The sequence below is a fragment of the Sinohyriopsis cumingii genome, chromosome 12 (assembly GCF_028554795.1).
Source record: "Sinohyriopsis cumingii isolate HCF-2022 chromosome 12, ASM2855479v2, whole genome shotgun sequence".
Taxonomy (NCBI): domain Eukaryota; kingdom Metazoa; phylum Mollusca; class Bivalvia; order Unionida; family Unionidae; genus Sinohyriopsis; species Sinohyriopsis cumingii.
This window is the reverse complement of record NC_142972.1, coordinates 57,764,842-57,782,593: the sequence shown is the minus strand read 5'-3', so window position 1 is coordinate 57,782,593 and position 17,752 is coordinate 57,764,842. Positions and strand designations below refer to the sequence as shown.

Genomic DNA, 17,752 nt, shown 5'->3' with positions numbered 1-17,752 from the left:
CTTCGCGCGGTAACTCAGAGTGAAAATTGCATATCCGGCAATACCGGCCGCGGATATCGACCAGCTAAGGGGGTTAAATCAATAAATAAAGAAACAAAAAAGAAATCATATTCACATCGATGAATGCCGCTGCAAGGTACTTTGGTATTCACATGGTCTCGGTGCGACGTGCAACAGAAATAATAATCAACGCGACATTTTCCTATCGATTTGGTGAATGGATCGAGTTTTCTTATATTCCGATAATTTCAGACTAAAAATAAGGAATCGGAGATTCTTCAGGATTTTCTAAAAATTAATTAAATATTACAAATTTGTATAATGAACGAGAAGAATATAAATAACATCATCGAGGCCATCGAGGATTTAAAAAATAAAAATGTAAATTTATCCTCAGATTTGGACACAGGTAAAATCCGGTCCGAATTTGAGACGATCGTCCAAGGAAAACTCGAATACAGATACACGCTACCGTCAGAATACAAATTTATAAAGAAAATCCAGATTGCGATGTACCAATCTCTTGCGACTGTCAGCGATGATCAAATCGAGGATTTTGTTAAATTATCGACGCTGGTAGAAAAAGTTAGGTCGAGTTTGTCTGACGAATATGAGTCAAGAAAAATTACCAGCTCGCGCGTCAGGCAGCTAAAAAAGCTGGTTGATGAGAGTAAAATTAGCGTCAAAGATTCTTAAGATTCTTAAAAATTTCTATCAACAAAAAAAAAACAAAATTTCAAGAATCTTAAGAATCTTCGACGCTAATTCTAATTTTTATTATTTTTTTATTTATTTTACTGAAATTGTGCAATTTTCTTGTTTCTGACTACCATTTACCCCAACAAATTTACGAAATTATATAATTTACTCAATTTGACGGGTATTTACCCCAGCAGATTCACGAAATTATATAAATTACACAATTTGTTGGGTATTTACCCCATCAAAAACATAAAATTACACAAATTTCTTAATTTCCCTGATTTTTATTATTTTTTTTTATTATTTACTAAATTAATTTATTTACTGAAATTGTGCAATTTTCTTAATTTTGACGGGTATTTACCCCATCAAAAACATAAAATTACATAAATTGCACAATTTGACGGGTATTTACCCCAACAGATTTACGAAATTATATAAATTACTCAATTTGACGGGTATTTACCCCATCAAAATTAAGAAATTTACTAATTTTGAAAAATTTCCTGGTTTTTATTTATTTTTTTGGCCATTTTTCTTTGGCGGAAAGATTACGATCTCACCAGCAAGTTGATACTCAGTGTTTCCCCGCGTATATCAAGCAAATTTCCATTCTGGTCCGTCAGTTTGAAATTTATCTTCGACAATAATCGATTGTGACATCGCAGGTAAAACGGATTTACTGGCTCTTTTATTATCAAAAAACCCGGAGATGCGCTAGGTGAAAACGAATATAAGATAAATCCCTGCTGTGCCTGCTCTGACACAGACGAATCCACGTTGTAGCTACCTTCAACGACGTCCGCGTGAAGATAAATCGCGATAACCTCCGTTATGTTAACGATACCTGGCGAGATATGCCGCCCTTGCCCGGCAGGATCATTATTGTGTTTGAGAATCGATTCTGATTGTATTTTTTTAGTCCACGCGGCGTGTAATTTCGGAAATAAATCATCGATGGTATCAGTGACGGATTTTCTCATTTCATCAACATCATAATCGGGAAATTTGAAATTTGGTAGCGTTTCCTCGGTTAATCCGAATACTCTCATGAATTTTTGTTTTTCTCCTGAATTTCTGATCAACTCGAATTTGCTAATAGGAAGAACATAATCGGCAATTGATATATCGTCGATTATCGCCCGAATGAACATACCGTGATAATATTCAACATCATTCGCGAGTTGATTTAAAATCTTCACGCGTTCGATAATTTCGCTACATGAACCTGATTTATTTAAGATGCATTCATGAAAGGATTCCCGCAATAAATTTAATTGTAATTTATGTTCTTGAATAAATTCGTCGAGGGTTCTTCTTATCAAGATACCGTCTACGGGGGTTATTATCCTGTTAATATTGGTAGCGTCGAAGATTTTCACACCGGGGGGAATTTTAGGAAGAGACAACCACGAGAGAATTCTTTCGTCCCTAAAAGTAAAAGCGAACATTACCAGGTTAAATTTGTGGCTATTCATGAGATTGATGGCATTGTGGATCAGAGGCTTGTGTTTGATATTTCCGTACCATCCTTCGTCGGTGGTAAAATCTGATTTTTTTGGCTCCGGTGGTTCTGGAGGAGCTTCTTCGTGCCAACCTGGAATAATAAAATCTGGTTTTTCTGGTTTTACCGGAGGTGTGATTTCGGGCCAACCTAGAACTGTCCTAATCGATGACTGGTAAATATCAACGATATATGGCGATTTTACTTCGATTATCGATGACAGCGTTGGTTCGTGTGCTAATATTTTTATTCCTGGCTTATCATCGCCGGTTATATTTGATATTCTACTGGTAAGTTCCTTATCGATTTGCTCAATTTCGTAACTGCCTGTTGGTATGCCAACGACGATCCAATCGGGAGTTCCATCGGGACGGTTTTTATTGGCAAAAACAAGCGAATTATTCGATGATAATCTACCAAATGATTTCGACCTAACATTGGGCCAGCTGTTATAGACGCGTAACTGTGACAGCGCAATTTCCTTGACGCTAATTGGTATTGGAAAATCGATACTAAATTCTGGCCTGGTTGAGCTTGCCGATATCAGCGTTGTTATCGGTGGTGTCGTGTTTGTCACGATTTGAGTTAGTTCCGACATTATTGATATTCATTTGTTCAATCTCAGAATAGATATTTACCATCACAGAAAATTCTAGATCGGATATAACTCCGTCGTTGAGACTCTCAGAAAGCAACGACGATAATTTCGAATACGCCTCGTTGACCTGGGATAGTTTACTCGTGTACAGGAATAATTTTTCATTTGTGCATGAAGATATTTTTTTTGCGATGATATTGAGAACACCGGCGATTGTTGTTGTCGACGAGATTATTATCGTTGCTACGATTGGTGCGATTGTTGTCACCGCGGATAAGATTATACCTGCGCCGGCGATTATTGCGCTTACCGCGTACACGGCGACATCGATGGCAACTAATCTACGCTGATATTTTTTTATTTTTGTTTGATATTCGTCGAGGAGCTTTTTTAACGAATCCTGCCATGAACGCGCCTGATTGTATCGGTAATCCGATGCGGTCATTTATTAGTACCTATGTGAACAATTGTAGTTTATTCGAGTTCACCAACTTCATACCATACCGATAAATATTCGAAAATTACAAAATAATGCACTGATCCTGTGGTGGTTCTATTTGGTGGTTCTAGAACGAATACTGTGTTGCTATCTTCACTTAGCGAAATAATAAAAAATCCAGGGTAAAATTCATGAATTTTTCTATCTTGTCTTAGTTGTACTTTAAATTTTAACCCAGCGATAAAATATATTCGATATATGCCAGTAATTGGCGCGGTGAAGCTAAATGTGTCATTCTCGGGTGTCCATATACCATTTAGTGTTTTTACCACAAATGGTACATGGCAGGGGAGATTTTTTGTTACCACCTCATCCGGCACATAAAAACGCGATAATTTTGGAAGATTCAATGGCGATATTTTTGTGTTAATATCGCTAATTTTTGTAGTTGCGTCGAGAAGTTTCGCACTTAAATCTCGAATTTCTCCGTCGTACAATGATATATCTATCTTTTGACGCGCCAATTCACGTACCGCGTTAATTTCATCGTTAATTTTGATAATATCATCGTTGATTTTTTTTGTTTTCTCGCTGAGATCGTCGTGCGATGTTTTATCGCTTTTCTGACTGATTACGGTTTTTATTTCGGTAATATCGGTGAAAATTTTAGTAATATCTTCGCTGATTTTTCTTACTTTATCGCTAAGATCGTCATGCGATGCTTGATCGGCTTTTTTCTTTGCTAGTTCGTTTGCGGCGGTGGAGATATTATCGACGGATGTTTTTATATCTTCCTCGATTTTTTTACTAAATTTAGCTAGGGTATCGTCGAGTTTTTTAAGATCGTTATTTAGCCTGTTAAGTCTCTTTGTCAATCTGTCCTGAAGATCATCGTGTAATGTTTTATCGGCCTTCAGAAGCAACGTTGCTGATAGCTCGTTGTCCTTTTTTTCCACATCCGCGATATTGGCCTTCAGTGGCAACTTCGCTACAATATCGGCGATATCAGCGATGGATTTTGATACCGAATCTGACAGGCTAGTAAATTGATTAATGCGATCGTTATATTCGTCTCGCTTGATTATATCAGTTATTTTGACGTTGCTTGTTTGTAATCTCCCTTCACGGCTCTGAAAAATAGCAACTTCGCCAGGATCTACCTCTGACAGCTATAGAAGATTATTAATATCATCCCTGGTTGCGAATTTTGATAGATCGACGTCAGTCACTTCTGCTTCCTTCTTCCTGTAGATAAATCTACCGTAAATATCAACCATGATATTTATCTATGGCATATTCAAATACGATTCTATGATACGGACCGGATGATTTTGAAATTGCGTCGAGGACATCAATTGATTCTGGGCCGCATATCGGTGGATCCATTAACGTCTGCGTTGGAAGTGTCGAATACCAAATCGGAATATTTAACTTTGACACGTAATCGATAAATTCTTTTGGTGGAGCTAGTCCGTACGAGTCAAAGTAAACAACTTCGCGAGGATTAATCGCGTAGGCGACCCAGTGTGTGCCAGGGCCGGTATTTGAATCGAGATTTATTATTCCTGTCTCGGTGGGGTTTGGTTTTTCTGGTAGTTGATCCCGCATAAATACGCCTCTGAAAAATTTTATTTTTTTATTCTTTGCTTCGTTGAATAAATCTAAATTTGAATAGGCCGTGCTAATCTTAGGCCGGATCCGTATGGGGGGCGTCTTAGATAAAGGCCGCTTCCCTTTTTTTTTACCATATCGCCCTCCCATTACTTTGTGTACTAGTTTGTCGCCTACAGCTCCGGCCGCACCTAATCCTATCGCTTTTGCAATTGCCGGAAGAGCCCCGGATAATAATCCAGGAATAGCAGCTAGGAAAGGGAAAATTCCGCCCGTTTTGACCATGTCTCTGATGGCACCTATACTAAGATTCACATGAACGCCAGAATTTGCTGATTTGGCTTTGGTAAAGCGTTCACGTTGATTCTTAGTTAGCGATAGTTTGTTAGGTCCGCCCTGAATTTGATCGTTTTTCAGGGTTAATTTCACACCGCATCGCTTTGCTGTTGCTGTTTGGAGTTTTTTCATCTGACCCGGGGTCAGAGTTACGCTGACGTGTTCGTATGGCATATTAATAATCGTTTAATCTAAATTTAGAAATCTTCGATTTTGTTACATTTTCTCAACAGGAGCGTCGATGATTCTCATTCTACCGCTGATTCCTTCCAGGATCATTGTTCTATCACTGAGAATCACCGCGATTGCTTTATATAAATTATTTCCCGTGCGAATTCTGGCTTTGAAATGGATATCGACAACAGATTGTTTTACCAGATCGAGATGCTCCAGGGAAAAGTAATAGATAGGATAGCGAGTATTAAAATCTAGCTGCGATATTTGCAATCCGGTATCGATATTTTGATCACGACCCATGAAACACAACAAGCGATGATACGCGCGAGCTGTCGAATAATTTTCAAAATTAATTGATATTTCCTCTGATGGTTCTTGTTGGCCATTTACTCTTAGAGACACATTTGTTGCGTGGATACTATCAAATATCATGTGGCTGTATAATTGATGATACCTTCTTGTGTGCAAAAAAGCGATAAAGATATGCCTAGGTGCAGAGGTACCTTGCTGCGATGCAATACGCCAGGTAAAATCACCATCAATATCGGTATTTATGGAATCTGTTGTTGTTGTCAGCCATGACATGACAGATTTACCGCCTTGGTTCATGAACGATAATAATTTTTCTTCCTCGATTATTGATGGAGTTATCGCTGGCATCCACAAAGTAAATTTGAGTAATTTTACCTGGCCGCTATTTGCGGGATCGGCATTGGCATCTATCACGTTAGTATTGTAATTGATAGCACCTTCTCGCCAGATAGCATCATCGCTATTTCCTTTTCTGACAAATGTTACGGTATGTTTCGCTCCGTAGATAATTTTCCTGAAATGCCTGCAAAATCCGAATATATGGGATAACGGAATAGCACAAGAGAATCTTCTGCGACCTCCTTCTAGCATAAGTTTTCGCGTGAAAAATCCGAGATTATAATCAGGATTAGTATTAATAATCATATCTTCGACATTTGCTTGACCAGGATTAGGAGCGGCGTGATCGTTGGGTTGTCTAACGATAAACGGCCTATTATCGGGGCGATCAGAATTATCTTTGGCAAACATCATACTAGGGCCAGCTGATCTAGTAAAATCATCCGAGTATCTAGCTAGGCCTATTATCGTTGTTGCTAAGTCAACATCATTAGTAATTGACTCAATCTCTCTTCCGTCGATCATGTAAGTGGCACTCTTGAGTAATGCCATAATGCCGTTGTTAACAAATCCGACTCTAAAATTTGCTCCATAGACGGTATTATCTGCTTTAATAACTTCCCCAACAACTTCGATATACGCCTCAGATGGAAGAAAATATCTTGTTGTATCGTGAACTTGAATTTCCAAGCGATTAGATGTGTTTGGTTCAACTGCGTCGTATGAAAAATACTGGAAATCACGCACGGATGTGTCTCTACCTACAGGCTCGTCCATGTCGAACACTTCGTTTGACACTTGTGCGAACATTTATTATTAAGAATTATCGTCTAAAACGAAGACCACTACCCGAAATAAAACTTGTATTTGCAACTTCCTGTACTAGATCATTTATTTTTTTATTTGCTGCGTCGTTTATAACTTTACTAACTTCAGCGGGCATTTCGCTGGTGCTAGGTAATTTGACAGGCTGCTTTTTTTTGCGCATTAAGTTTGATATTTTGCTTTTGACAACATTGAAGCCTTTACTGGCCAAATTACCAATACCAGAGATGACAGTCTCGCCAATTTTTCCTATTGCTTTTGATGCAATTTGCTTAGCTGCGGGTCCGATTTTAGGGACTACTCGCGTGACGAGGCTTTTAACGATGTCGCCTAATCCGTTACCGTGAATATATTTATATACAGGCAATCGAGAGTTAACTATGCGGACCTGTCTAGGTCTGCGTTGATGTTTGTGAACAATCATGTTATTTCAATTATGTTGTTTTAATCGATGAGTTCGTCAACGAGCTCTTTGTAAATGTGAGAATCAATGACACCACCGCGAAATAATCGCTGACAAATATCGGAGGCCTCGTTGATTATTTCAAGAGAGTTATTTCCGGCTCGTTTTCCTCCTATTAATATTTCGAGGCGAGATACATCGTTGACAACGCTGTCAGGGCAAACGGTATATCCGCTTCCTATTTTAGTATCTTGCGGTGGTGGCGTACCTGGGGGGGGGGGGGGGATAAGGATCTCCCCATGTTATCCCGCTAGGATGTTGTGGAAACGATCTGCTTGCTATTAATTTTCTGTGGTCACTAACCTCCTCTAAAAATTTTAAATATTCATGATCGTATATATTTATTGGCCTCCCTAAATTACCAAAATAAATTACTGCCGGCCAATCTCCTGATGTGATTGATCCAATGTGCTCTTTTTTCACATATGTTCTTATATTCTCTGGAGTATAATTCGCAGCGGTATCTAATCTTTCACCACTATCTTTGAGATATTTGATATTGTCTTCTCTCAAATAAATATCAGCAGGTTTACTATAATCAATCTTCTCTCTTAAATGAGATGCAATTTCTTCCTCAGTTAATGTTCGAACTCCCTTGTCCGCAGGTGGTTTGTAATCGCTTGGTTGAACTATTGATTCCTGGTCGCTCTTATCTTTTTTCCTTTTTGGTTTTTTCTTTTTTTCCTGAGGCTGACTTCTTTCTTTTGGTCTGGCCCCTAATTCCTGTGGTTGAATATCTTCTTCCAATTCCTGTGGTCGAAATTCAAACTCCTGTGGTTGAATATCTTCTTCTTGTGGTTGAATATCTTCTTCCTGTGGTTGAACTTTTTCTTTTGGTTCTGTTTTCCTTCTTCGTGAAGTTTTAGGCTTTTCTTCTTTCTCCTGTCGTCTTTTTTCTTTCGCTTGTTGAATTTTTTCTTTCTTTTGTTGCCTTTCTTCTTCCGCTTGTTGCTTATTATAATTATACGTTTCCTTTGCGGCTGTTAAAAATCTTCTGTAATATGGATCCGTTTCTCTCGCCTGTGATTTTCCCGAGTAAACTTTATATAACATATTATACCAATTTTCACGGTTTGCGTATCTTTTTTTCCCTATATCAGTCAGATATCCTCTTCGAATATCAAAATAATTTTCCGCAAATTCACCAAATTGATCTATATTACTATACAACGTCGAGAGCGACTGTGATATTATTCCCCATCCCTCCTCGGTGAAATTTTCTCTTAAATTCTCGAGATGGAACGCTTTTCTTCCTATAGGTGGTTTTCTTCCTCCAGGTTTTCCTTTACTTATTTTAAAACCAATTGCAGGGGTTCCTCCTCCTGGTTGTTGCCCGTGTTGTTGTGCTAGTATTGCTAGTCGTTCCGGTAATACTCGTGAATGTTCCTCGATACCTCTCAACACGGGAAGAATTCCACGTTTCCTGATATCCGGATCTTTTATGTCACCAAAAAAGACTCGCTCGGTTGTTTCGGTAACTGGCTTTAACCATTTTGACGATATCTCGGTAATTCCATATTGCGTATCTTCGTGCTCACGAACTTTTTCCTTGAATAATTTTTTTACTGGAATAAGTTTCTTTAGTGCTGCTAATTGTTCTCGCGCTAATCTAGCAGAATGAGGCTCTCCAACTGTGCTAGTTTTCGAACTCATATTATTTTCAAGTATATCATTTTAATGTGACGTAAAATTGGCCAAAGCAACCCCGAGTTGCAACAAAAAACAAAATATTATTCCCTGACATTTATTTTTCCTATCTCGGATGCTATGTTTACTAACACACCGGCGCGACCAACCGATGCACCCGGTCTGAAATGCATGAAAATTGATCTCCGTAGAAGGCTTTATTTTTGAATTCTGAGGCTTCTACGGAGAAAGTTCGCGTAGGAAGGTTTATTTTGGCTGGACGCACTGGTCTGTTCAACTTCCCTGCTGCTCAAGAAGTCTTCCAGTGAAAACCCCATTGCTGACAAGACGATCAATTAGGAAGCGTAGCAATAATAAAATGTTGCTGCTTGGCAGCCGTGGCAGTCATAGTAGACAACAGATTTGTATCATTTTCATTTAGGAAATGCTAGACACAAGAAGTCCTGTTGTGCAAATTTCATATTGATATGACCATCCATGTAGGAGAAGCAATAATGGGGTTTTCAAGATGGCTGCCACGTCGGCACTATTTTCATTTAGGACCAAGCTGACATCATAAGAAGTATTTTAGTGAAGGCTCCATGTTGACATGATCATCTATCTATTCATGAGGTGTAATGACAATGTTATTAATCATGCCACCGTGGTGGTCTTGCTGGATGCCCAAGCAGCACCGTTTTCATTTTGGTCCAATTAGAACTATATGAGTGCGTGTGTCAAGTTTCATAGTCCACCCGATTAGTTTACAATGTACAACAAGCAGCCCCACAAGCTGGTTTGGTCTATGACCATTAGAGCTAAAAGTCACATTTGGTATTTAGATATTTTCATGCACAAGTGCGTGAGCATCTCTCTCTCTCTCTCTAATTTAGTATATGTTATAAGTTACGTGTAAGAGATGGAAACGAGTACTGGAGCCTTTAATAGGTCACAAATAGACAGGGTAACGTTGAGCCTTTATTACGATGAACTTTCTGCATTTTGGCAAATGACGTATAGACATTTGTAACTTGCCACAGACACACGAGCCATTAAATAAAGGGTTGAGTGATCCAAAAGGAAAGATCCAGTCTTTAGGATGCTAGCATTTTGTAGCCCTCACCTAATTCAGGCGATGCATTTGTGTAAAATTCTTTTTCTGGTGATGATCAAATTTTCCATTCCTTGTTTTTGCATTAGAAATGGGTTATAAAAAATCAGTAATTGCAAACTAGACATCTATTTTATTCTCCCTCTACCTAGATATTTGACCGCTCCGGTGGTCTAGTGGTTAGAGCGTTCGCCTCATTTGCGGGAGGTGGTGGGTTCGATCCCCGGCCGAGTCATACCAGAGACTTACAAAATTGGTACTAACAGCTGCCTCGCTTGGCGTTCAGCATTAAGAGGTTATTGTTAGGACTGGTCGGCCTGGTGTCAGGAAAATGTGACTTGGTGGGGACATCATGCTACATGTCTGCGGCATGATGCCCCAGTGCTAGACATCACTATAAACTGGCACATTGCAGACATCGTAGCCATATGACTGAAACATTGCTAAAGCTACTTTAAAAATCAAAATCACATCATCTAGATATTTACAAAACTCTCAAACAAAGGGGCAAAAACTGAGATATACAACACATACAAAATGTTTTAAATTTCATCTTTTATTATCAAATACTAAACAAACAAAAATAAAATCCAACAATACAGCACAGTAACAACCTATATTGAAAGACCAATGCTACAAGAGACCACCTTTTCTGTGAGAACAGAGTTTCAATGCATTTAGATATTAATTTCATAGCGTCATGACCTGTCATGAGAAGAAACTACAGAAACCCTTAATTTTTGGCAGATAGTGTGGTCTTTCACGACAAGTTTTATCGTACTGACGCAGTAGGTAAATATCACAATACAGACTATGTTACCAAAATGAATAGAGAAAAGACAAGGTTGAAAAATATAGTATTTAATATTGTACACCATTCAGGGCACTTTAAGATAAACAGATAAAAGGGTTTTATCGCTGACTCTAATAAGTCAAACTTTCGGTGTCTGCCCTTTACATAGTTCATACCCACTTTGACAAAATTATTCGTTGCTATCACTTTAGTATGTACACTATACCTTATGTTTGACAGTATAACGTCCTTATTTTCATCAAAAACATGTTTCAAGTTCAACATACGAAACAAGTAAAAACTAGAATATATTTCAAGTTACCCCTGTTTTGTTGTTCCTTTTGTAGGGAAACAAAGGCACCAATGTTTTATAATAGTACAAGAAAAATGTGGATAATGCAGCCTAAATCTATGCTTCGAGCCCCCCACATGGTGAAGACCTTTTCCTGATTTGAGCATATTATGGGCAAATCCACTGGGAGGGTGACCAATCCGTTGACAAGTGTAATGTCACAATATTTGTACCATAGATTCATTTGGTCATCATTTTGGACTTTGACGGAAATGTGAAAAAGTCAATATAACCCTGAAACTCAACATGTTTGTATCTCTTTAAGAAAGGAACATGGTCCAAATCTCTTTAGGTGGACATTAGTTATACATCTTGCAAATCCCTCCTTCTGCCCTCTAGGTTTGGCCACTTCAGTCACACCTTCGATGACCTCAATTTCTTGTGGTTGATGGACATCTACAAGTCCTCTGGAGTAACTGTGGAAGTATTTAACAGCACACCCCAATCGAACACAGACCAGCTTCACCACAGTACCATCTGGCTCTATCTTTGTCTGCTGCTCAATTTCTGGCTGAACAATGGCCTGAACTTTAACTTCACCAACTATTCGGTTTCTGGAATCGTACACAAGGAACTCTTCGCCCTCTTGAACTGCCTCAATGCAAAAAGCAAATCCATTGGGACAGCTGTCTGTCCAAAAATAGCAGTCGTTGTGGTTGACACTGTCTCCACTGAAGACAAGACGTCTAGCATATCCAAGACCAATGGTTTCTAAACGTCTGGCTTCCCCACCAAACAGATACTCAGAGGACCCAATGTAGCGGACACGGTAACGGAAACAAGGTGTTATACGTCGGTCTATGTTAAAGCCTGCAAGGAAAAAGAACAATATTCTTATAAATCTTTTCTATGTTCAGACATGCATAAAAATACATTTGGTATATATAGATCTACATAAATTTGTTGTATTTCCTAATGTGAATCCAAACTATCAAAAATGAAACACCGTGAGCAGGAGACAGACAGGTAGAAAGGGAGGGGGATCATAACTATGACGTAAAATGTATACACAAACAGTTCGCTAGTAATTAATATGCTAATGGACGAACACATTCTGGAGATTTCATTTTCGTTCTATCTAAACAGGAAAAGAAACATCCTTACCTACTGGAATCATAGAGATTTTTTTCAAGGTAGATTACAAATGCTTGAGTACTATTGAATGCTAGAAGAGAACTTGTGTAGTTCTGTTTCAATGGGTTATACTATTTTCATAATTGAACGTTTATCATTCTGTCCTGCCATGTATTGCATGCTGAGATCTTTTAATGAACGTCTACCTATATCAGTTAATTTCCTTGATGAAAGCAATTCTGCTCATCTATATTGTGAACATTATAATCCTTAGACTTGAGATGTGAAAATACGCCCGAAAAACAATTTGTTGGATGAAACAAATCTGTTTTAGTTGGGATAATTATTACTTAGTTACTATTTGACAGAATTTATTAAAGTGTACAGAATTGGGAGTTTTAAAAGGCGTTGTGGAGATGTCCATTGCGTTGTTGGGCATTAAGCTGTTTGCTGTTGTTGTTGTTGTCGTTGGGTTTAACGCCATTTTTCAGCACACGATAGGCTATGTATGGCGGCCAGTATTAATGGTGGAGGAAGAACCCGGGAAAAAACCCGGAAGGAACCACCGACACACGAGAAGCTACTGGCAAGCTTTCTCACGTACCCAACCGGCCGAATCCTAGACTCGAACTCTCACAGACAGAGGTGAGATCGCAGTGATCCGTAACGGAGAGTGCTTTAGACCACTCGGCCACTTGGGGCCCCAGCTGTTTGCTATTGTGAAATAAAACAGTTTCATTTGGGAAGAAAATTCTAGACTCAACTGTGTAAAGCGATGTAATAAATTTCTTCAATATTTGCGTGCTGATCATTAGATAATTAATAATCATACAAACTAAAACTACTTTTCACGAACTTTACATTTTTATCTCAAAATGACATATACGACTATAGAACCTGTATTTGTCCTTCCTTCCCACTTTATTTTAATATGTATAACTAGACCAACAAGTTCTTCTCCACTAGTCATGTCGGAACGAAAACAAAAGGGGAAGAGAGGAAATAGACGGAGAACAAAAATAGTTGGCCCAGCACGGATTTAATTCAATAATTTACTCCATAGCATTATCAGGTACAATAGTTTGGCCAATCAAGACATTTGCAGTACAAGCATGTAACGCACTCTGATCGGTATAACGTCAGCTCTGACCCCAACCGTTAACGGTGTTTACTATTATAGTACCTGAGGTCCAGGTCAGTCAATGAATGAAAATTCCACATGCACACTAACTCAACAAATCAGGTCAACTAGGTACACTAATTGTTTACAAGTTACCCCAGCCATGTCACGCACATGTTGGTGTCAATCACCTCAGCGATGTTTTACACAATTTTTAATTTTGTTGTTAAAATTTATAAAATTTTACGTGTATTCAACCTTTTTTACGCTCTTAAATTGTTGTTACATGCAAATAATTCTACAATTAGTAGACTGCTTATCGTATATCTGATTCTTAAGCATTTATTACTGTCGTTCTCATAGACTAAAATATGAAATTATGAAGCAAAAAAATAACAGGTACAACACCAACAAGTAGCTCTCCGATTTTTCTTCTAACATTTAATTTACCAAACTGACAGGGAAAACGCGGAGATCTACTTGTGGGTCTAATCGTTCTCAATGTTTTTTCAGTAAAACAGTACCAATAATTGATATAAATGGAAATGTTTACCCATAAGAATATTTTGTTATCCTTCTCTTTTCTCTATTTTCCCTCAAACTAAATATGAAACTCTTTCGTTGCCACAATACTGACCTGATTACAGTTATGAATAAATAATAATCTCAGAATTGTACATGTCAAATTCATTATGAAATACGATAAAACAATTCCCGAGAATTGTATGAAATTTTAAGAGAAACCAATTATCTTCTTTTTCTACTTACCATTTTTAAAACCATGTAGCGTAAGATTTTAGAAAATGAAATAAATGCACCTTCTTCGAAATGCCTTTTTAATGGCATGCCATTTTCTCCAGTCTCTCTTCATGGTCAAATTTCAAGCTAGACACACGAGCCTTTCCTTTCTGGCTGATCTAGGAGGCATAAAATCAGGCCCGGCGCTAGGATGTGCGCGGCCCAGGGCAACATGCGGGGCCCAAGGCACCAAGCAAAATAATTCCATTGCGAGTTGGCGCGGGGCCCAAGTCGGCTGCCTCGATCGCCTTAACCTGGGGCCAGGCTTGCATAAAATGTTTACGTCTGATGCCAATTGTTTTTCAACAAGTAGAGAATGTGTTTAGAATAATAATATGAATAACAGTACTCACTTTTCACTTGCAGTTCATGCTCCTTTAGATTGTATTTCTCCTTCAAACCCTCATCACAACTGGATTTTTCTTCTGGCAAATTCCAAATTCTAAGCAAGTCAGAAATTCTTTGACCCTCAAGAAATTTCAAGTCGTGCGGACGAACAGTGACACACGCAGAAAGATTTCTAAGGTAGCTTTCATCTTGGTCATCTTTCCAGATTCCAAGCTGGACTTGTTCATTTTGACGGAAGTTGTCGTATTGAAACATTGATATCTTCTGAAAATGAAAACTTGAACAGATATGTTATGTGCAAGTACTTCAGAAAGACAGACAGATATTTCAATTAATATTGCTAAATCTTGTATGGAAACAAGTTTCTTGCGTCGAACTAACGTGAAGAACAATTTTCTATAATGTTATGGCATTAGGTCTTTCCCTACTCGTATCACTTCAAGTGAGCAATGACTGAAAGCCATATATGCATTGTATACGTCATATAATGAAGCTGGCAGCCAATCATAAAGCACGGTTATTTTGAGCATTTTAATTGGATACTTGGTGCGCTCATGATAAGAGCACGTGGTGAAAAAATAACGACAGGAGAACGAACGTGTACAGAAAGATTTAACGAAACTTTTCGAGAACCTCTTGGACGTTGAATGTATCGTCAATGATTCAATAGCTTTACTAGTGTTCTAATAAATGAGGCGCCGTAGTTCGAGTTTCTCCTGACCCTTGCCACCCCATGTTTGAAATTTGGACATTCACACCCCAACATTAATGTCCAAATATAAAAAATGGGATGACAGGGGTCAGAGGAAACTCGGACTAGAGGCGCCCTAGCGAACAAAAGTAAGTCCACTGAGAAAGTTGCAGTTAAAATTGCACTGTCTTATGTCGAGAATTCCAGTTACACATGTTGAGTAAATATGTAATGTTACAAGCTGCATTTTACATTTCCAGTTTTGCAGCTTCATATGTTAAATTACATGGAGGCGGTTGAAATTTCTATATTCTTTGACGAGTTTTACATTTTATATCTTATCTGTGGTTGAAATGTCGATGTTCTGTGCCGAGAATTCCAATTTTACTTTTGAATGTTCCATTATCAATGAAGCATTTTTAAATTGTATTTGTTGAATTACACAGTGGTGGTTGAAAATACAATTTCCTGTGTCGAGAAACTCCCTTAAGTATGAAATAAATTGTTTCATGTGTAATCCTTTATTTATTCCAACACCTTTTTGATTAGTGTGATGTTGATTCCATTACATTTAGTTTGGTAATGCTGTCAGGGTATCATGATATCTGATATATGATAGTGTGAAATTACTGCCCCCTTCCCCCAACATTGTCAATGCAAGGTCTCCAGTAGACCAACAAGTAGATCTCCACTTTTCTTCTCTGACATTCCTGGTAGAGGAAATGTCAGCAAAAAGGCGGAGATCTACTTGTTGGTCTCGGTATCCATTGACTTATTATGTTCATATTTTTTATATATAATCTCTTACCTGAAGTCATTATAATGAAAGGCTGCTTTCACTCTTTTTTGGTTGGTTCTATTGACATTATTAGTCTCAAAGCAATACAACTTTTTAGATGCATCTGGTTGGGTACCAGACATAACTGCTTAATGTAGATCACAATGTCTTATTTTTGCCCTTCAGTATTTCATTCAGTTTTACGTTTCGATCCCATGTTAGTTAGACTGTATGATTTTCTATAAATTACTGGGCCACCATATCTGAGTTATACTTATATCTGGCAGAAATATCAAAAGATGCGTCGATTGGTATTTTCCAGTGTAGAACATCGATGTTTGCTGTCTATACTTCATCATTAGAAAGTTTCCTTCAAAACGTTATTTTTGCAGTAATACCATACTGCAAACAAATTGGCAAAATCTCACACGTTTCTACCATCACTTGCGCATGCATTCACGGTAATATAGACGAAGAGGAATTAAAACTCATTTTAAGTTATAAAACGTGGCGTGGTTGAAAATGTTGTAGGTAAACAACGTTTGCACTAATCGGCGTAGCTACAGGTACTGATTTTGTCGTCTGTTTGGAAGCCTTAAAGTCGTTGTTGTAATTCTTGCTTTCCTTCTTCATTCTCTCATTATTATCTATGAAATAAATATCAGTTCTAGATCAAAGTAAAATATAGGACTATATCATTGTTCTTTGGGCTGTCGATGTTAAAGCCTGGAAGGAAAAAAGGACAAAAATAGTAATTTTGTTCAAGTTCATATTTGTATCATTAAGCAAGCTGCCTTTAGTATTAGGACGCTACGTATATGGTCATTAACTTGATGGTCTGATCATTGTTCTTCAAACGCTGTGATTTTAAAAGCGACATCAGTTATTTCCAAATACACCATTTTGACTTCGACCGATGTGAATCGGAGATTTAATTTCATCTTCCTTGCTTCCTTTGATAAACCTTGGTTGACTAGTTTTACAAGGTAAGACGTATCACATGGTAGTTTTGTTTTGGTGCTACAGCAAAACAGAAATAACACGTGATACGCCTTACATTGTAGGACATGGGGTGAGATGGATAGGTGTTGCGGATTATTTTATTACATTTGGATGAGTTCTAGAAAGCAAACAAACACAAACACACATGATATGAAATTTTTAGCCCAAAATATAGTATATAATCCTGTGACAACAGCTATGCGAAAATTAATTTTTCCGAGTAGTATATACATGTAGTACCGTTATATTCATGTACCAGAGAGGATGATTGGTGGTGGTGGTGATGGCGGTGGGGGTTCGGTGTACTATTCTTCTTCCTAAATTATACCACTTAACGGCATATACAGGTAAATGGGTCAACATACTGTAGAACAAACCCAGTCGATAACAGTAGTATTTTGTTGGAAAGTTCAGTTAAGGTTTTATTCACTTCCAGACATTTCATTTGATCTAAAAACTTATATACACGGCTTTACAAAGCAGAGTTGCGTAGGTCATGCTTTTTTTTTACGACGACTTTTAAATAGAAACATTTTCAAAAGAGACCTTCTCATACAAGGCTTGACTTGGCCAAAGAGATCGCCGAATACATTGCTCTTTCAAGTTCCTACATACGGCGGCAATGGACCTCGCAGTTATAGCTGCCAATATGTTGATCTAAACAAAATTCATTTGACTCCTTCTTGTTGTTATCGCTCAATCTATTTTTAATGAAATTGTACAAGTTTGAACAACCGATGCTAATTCACCACC

General features: G+C 38.0%; 1 protein-coding gene across 2 annotated transcripts; it reads right to left on the bottom strand.

The window, feature by feature from the left end:
• Positions 1–10,583: 10,583 nt before the first annotated feature.
• Positions 10,584–16,710, bottom strand: LOC149786531 (uncharacterized). Of its 2 annotated transcripts, XM_089977034.1 has the most exons (3): positions 16,028–16,710; positions 14,534–14,792; positions 10,584–11,998 (listed from the first exon to the last, which is right to left on the bottom strand). In XM_089977034.1, the coding sequence occupies exons 2-3, from the start codon at positions 14,781–14,783 to the stop codon at positions 11,430–11,432; spliced, it is 819 nt and encodes a 272-aa protein (XP_089833160.1). In that variant the 5' UTR covers positions 14,784–14,792; positions 16,028–16,710; the 3' UTR covers positions 10,584–11,429. The 2 variants fall into 2 exon arrangements, with proteins under 2 accessions (XP_089833160.1, XP_089833159.1); XM_089977033.1 differs by lacking the exon at positions 16,028–16,710 and having other exon boundaries at positions 14,534–15,002.
• Between the last annotated feature and the right edge of the window lie 1,042 nt (positions 16,711–17,752).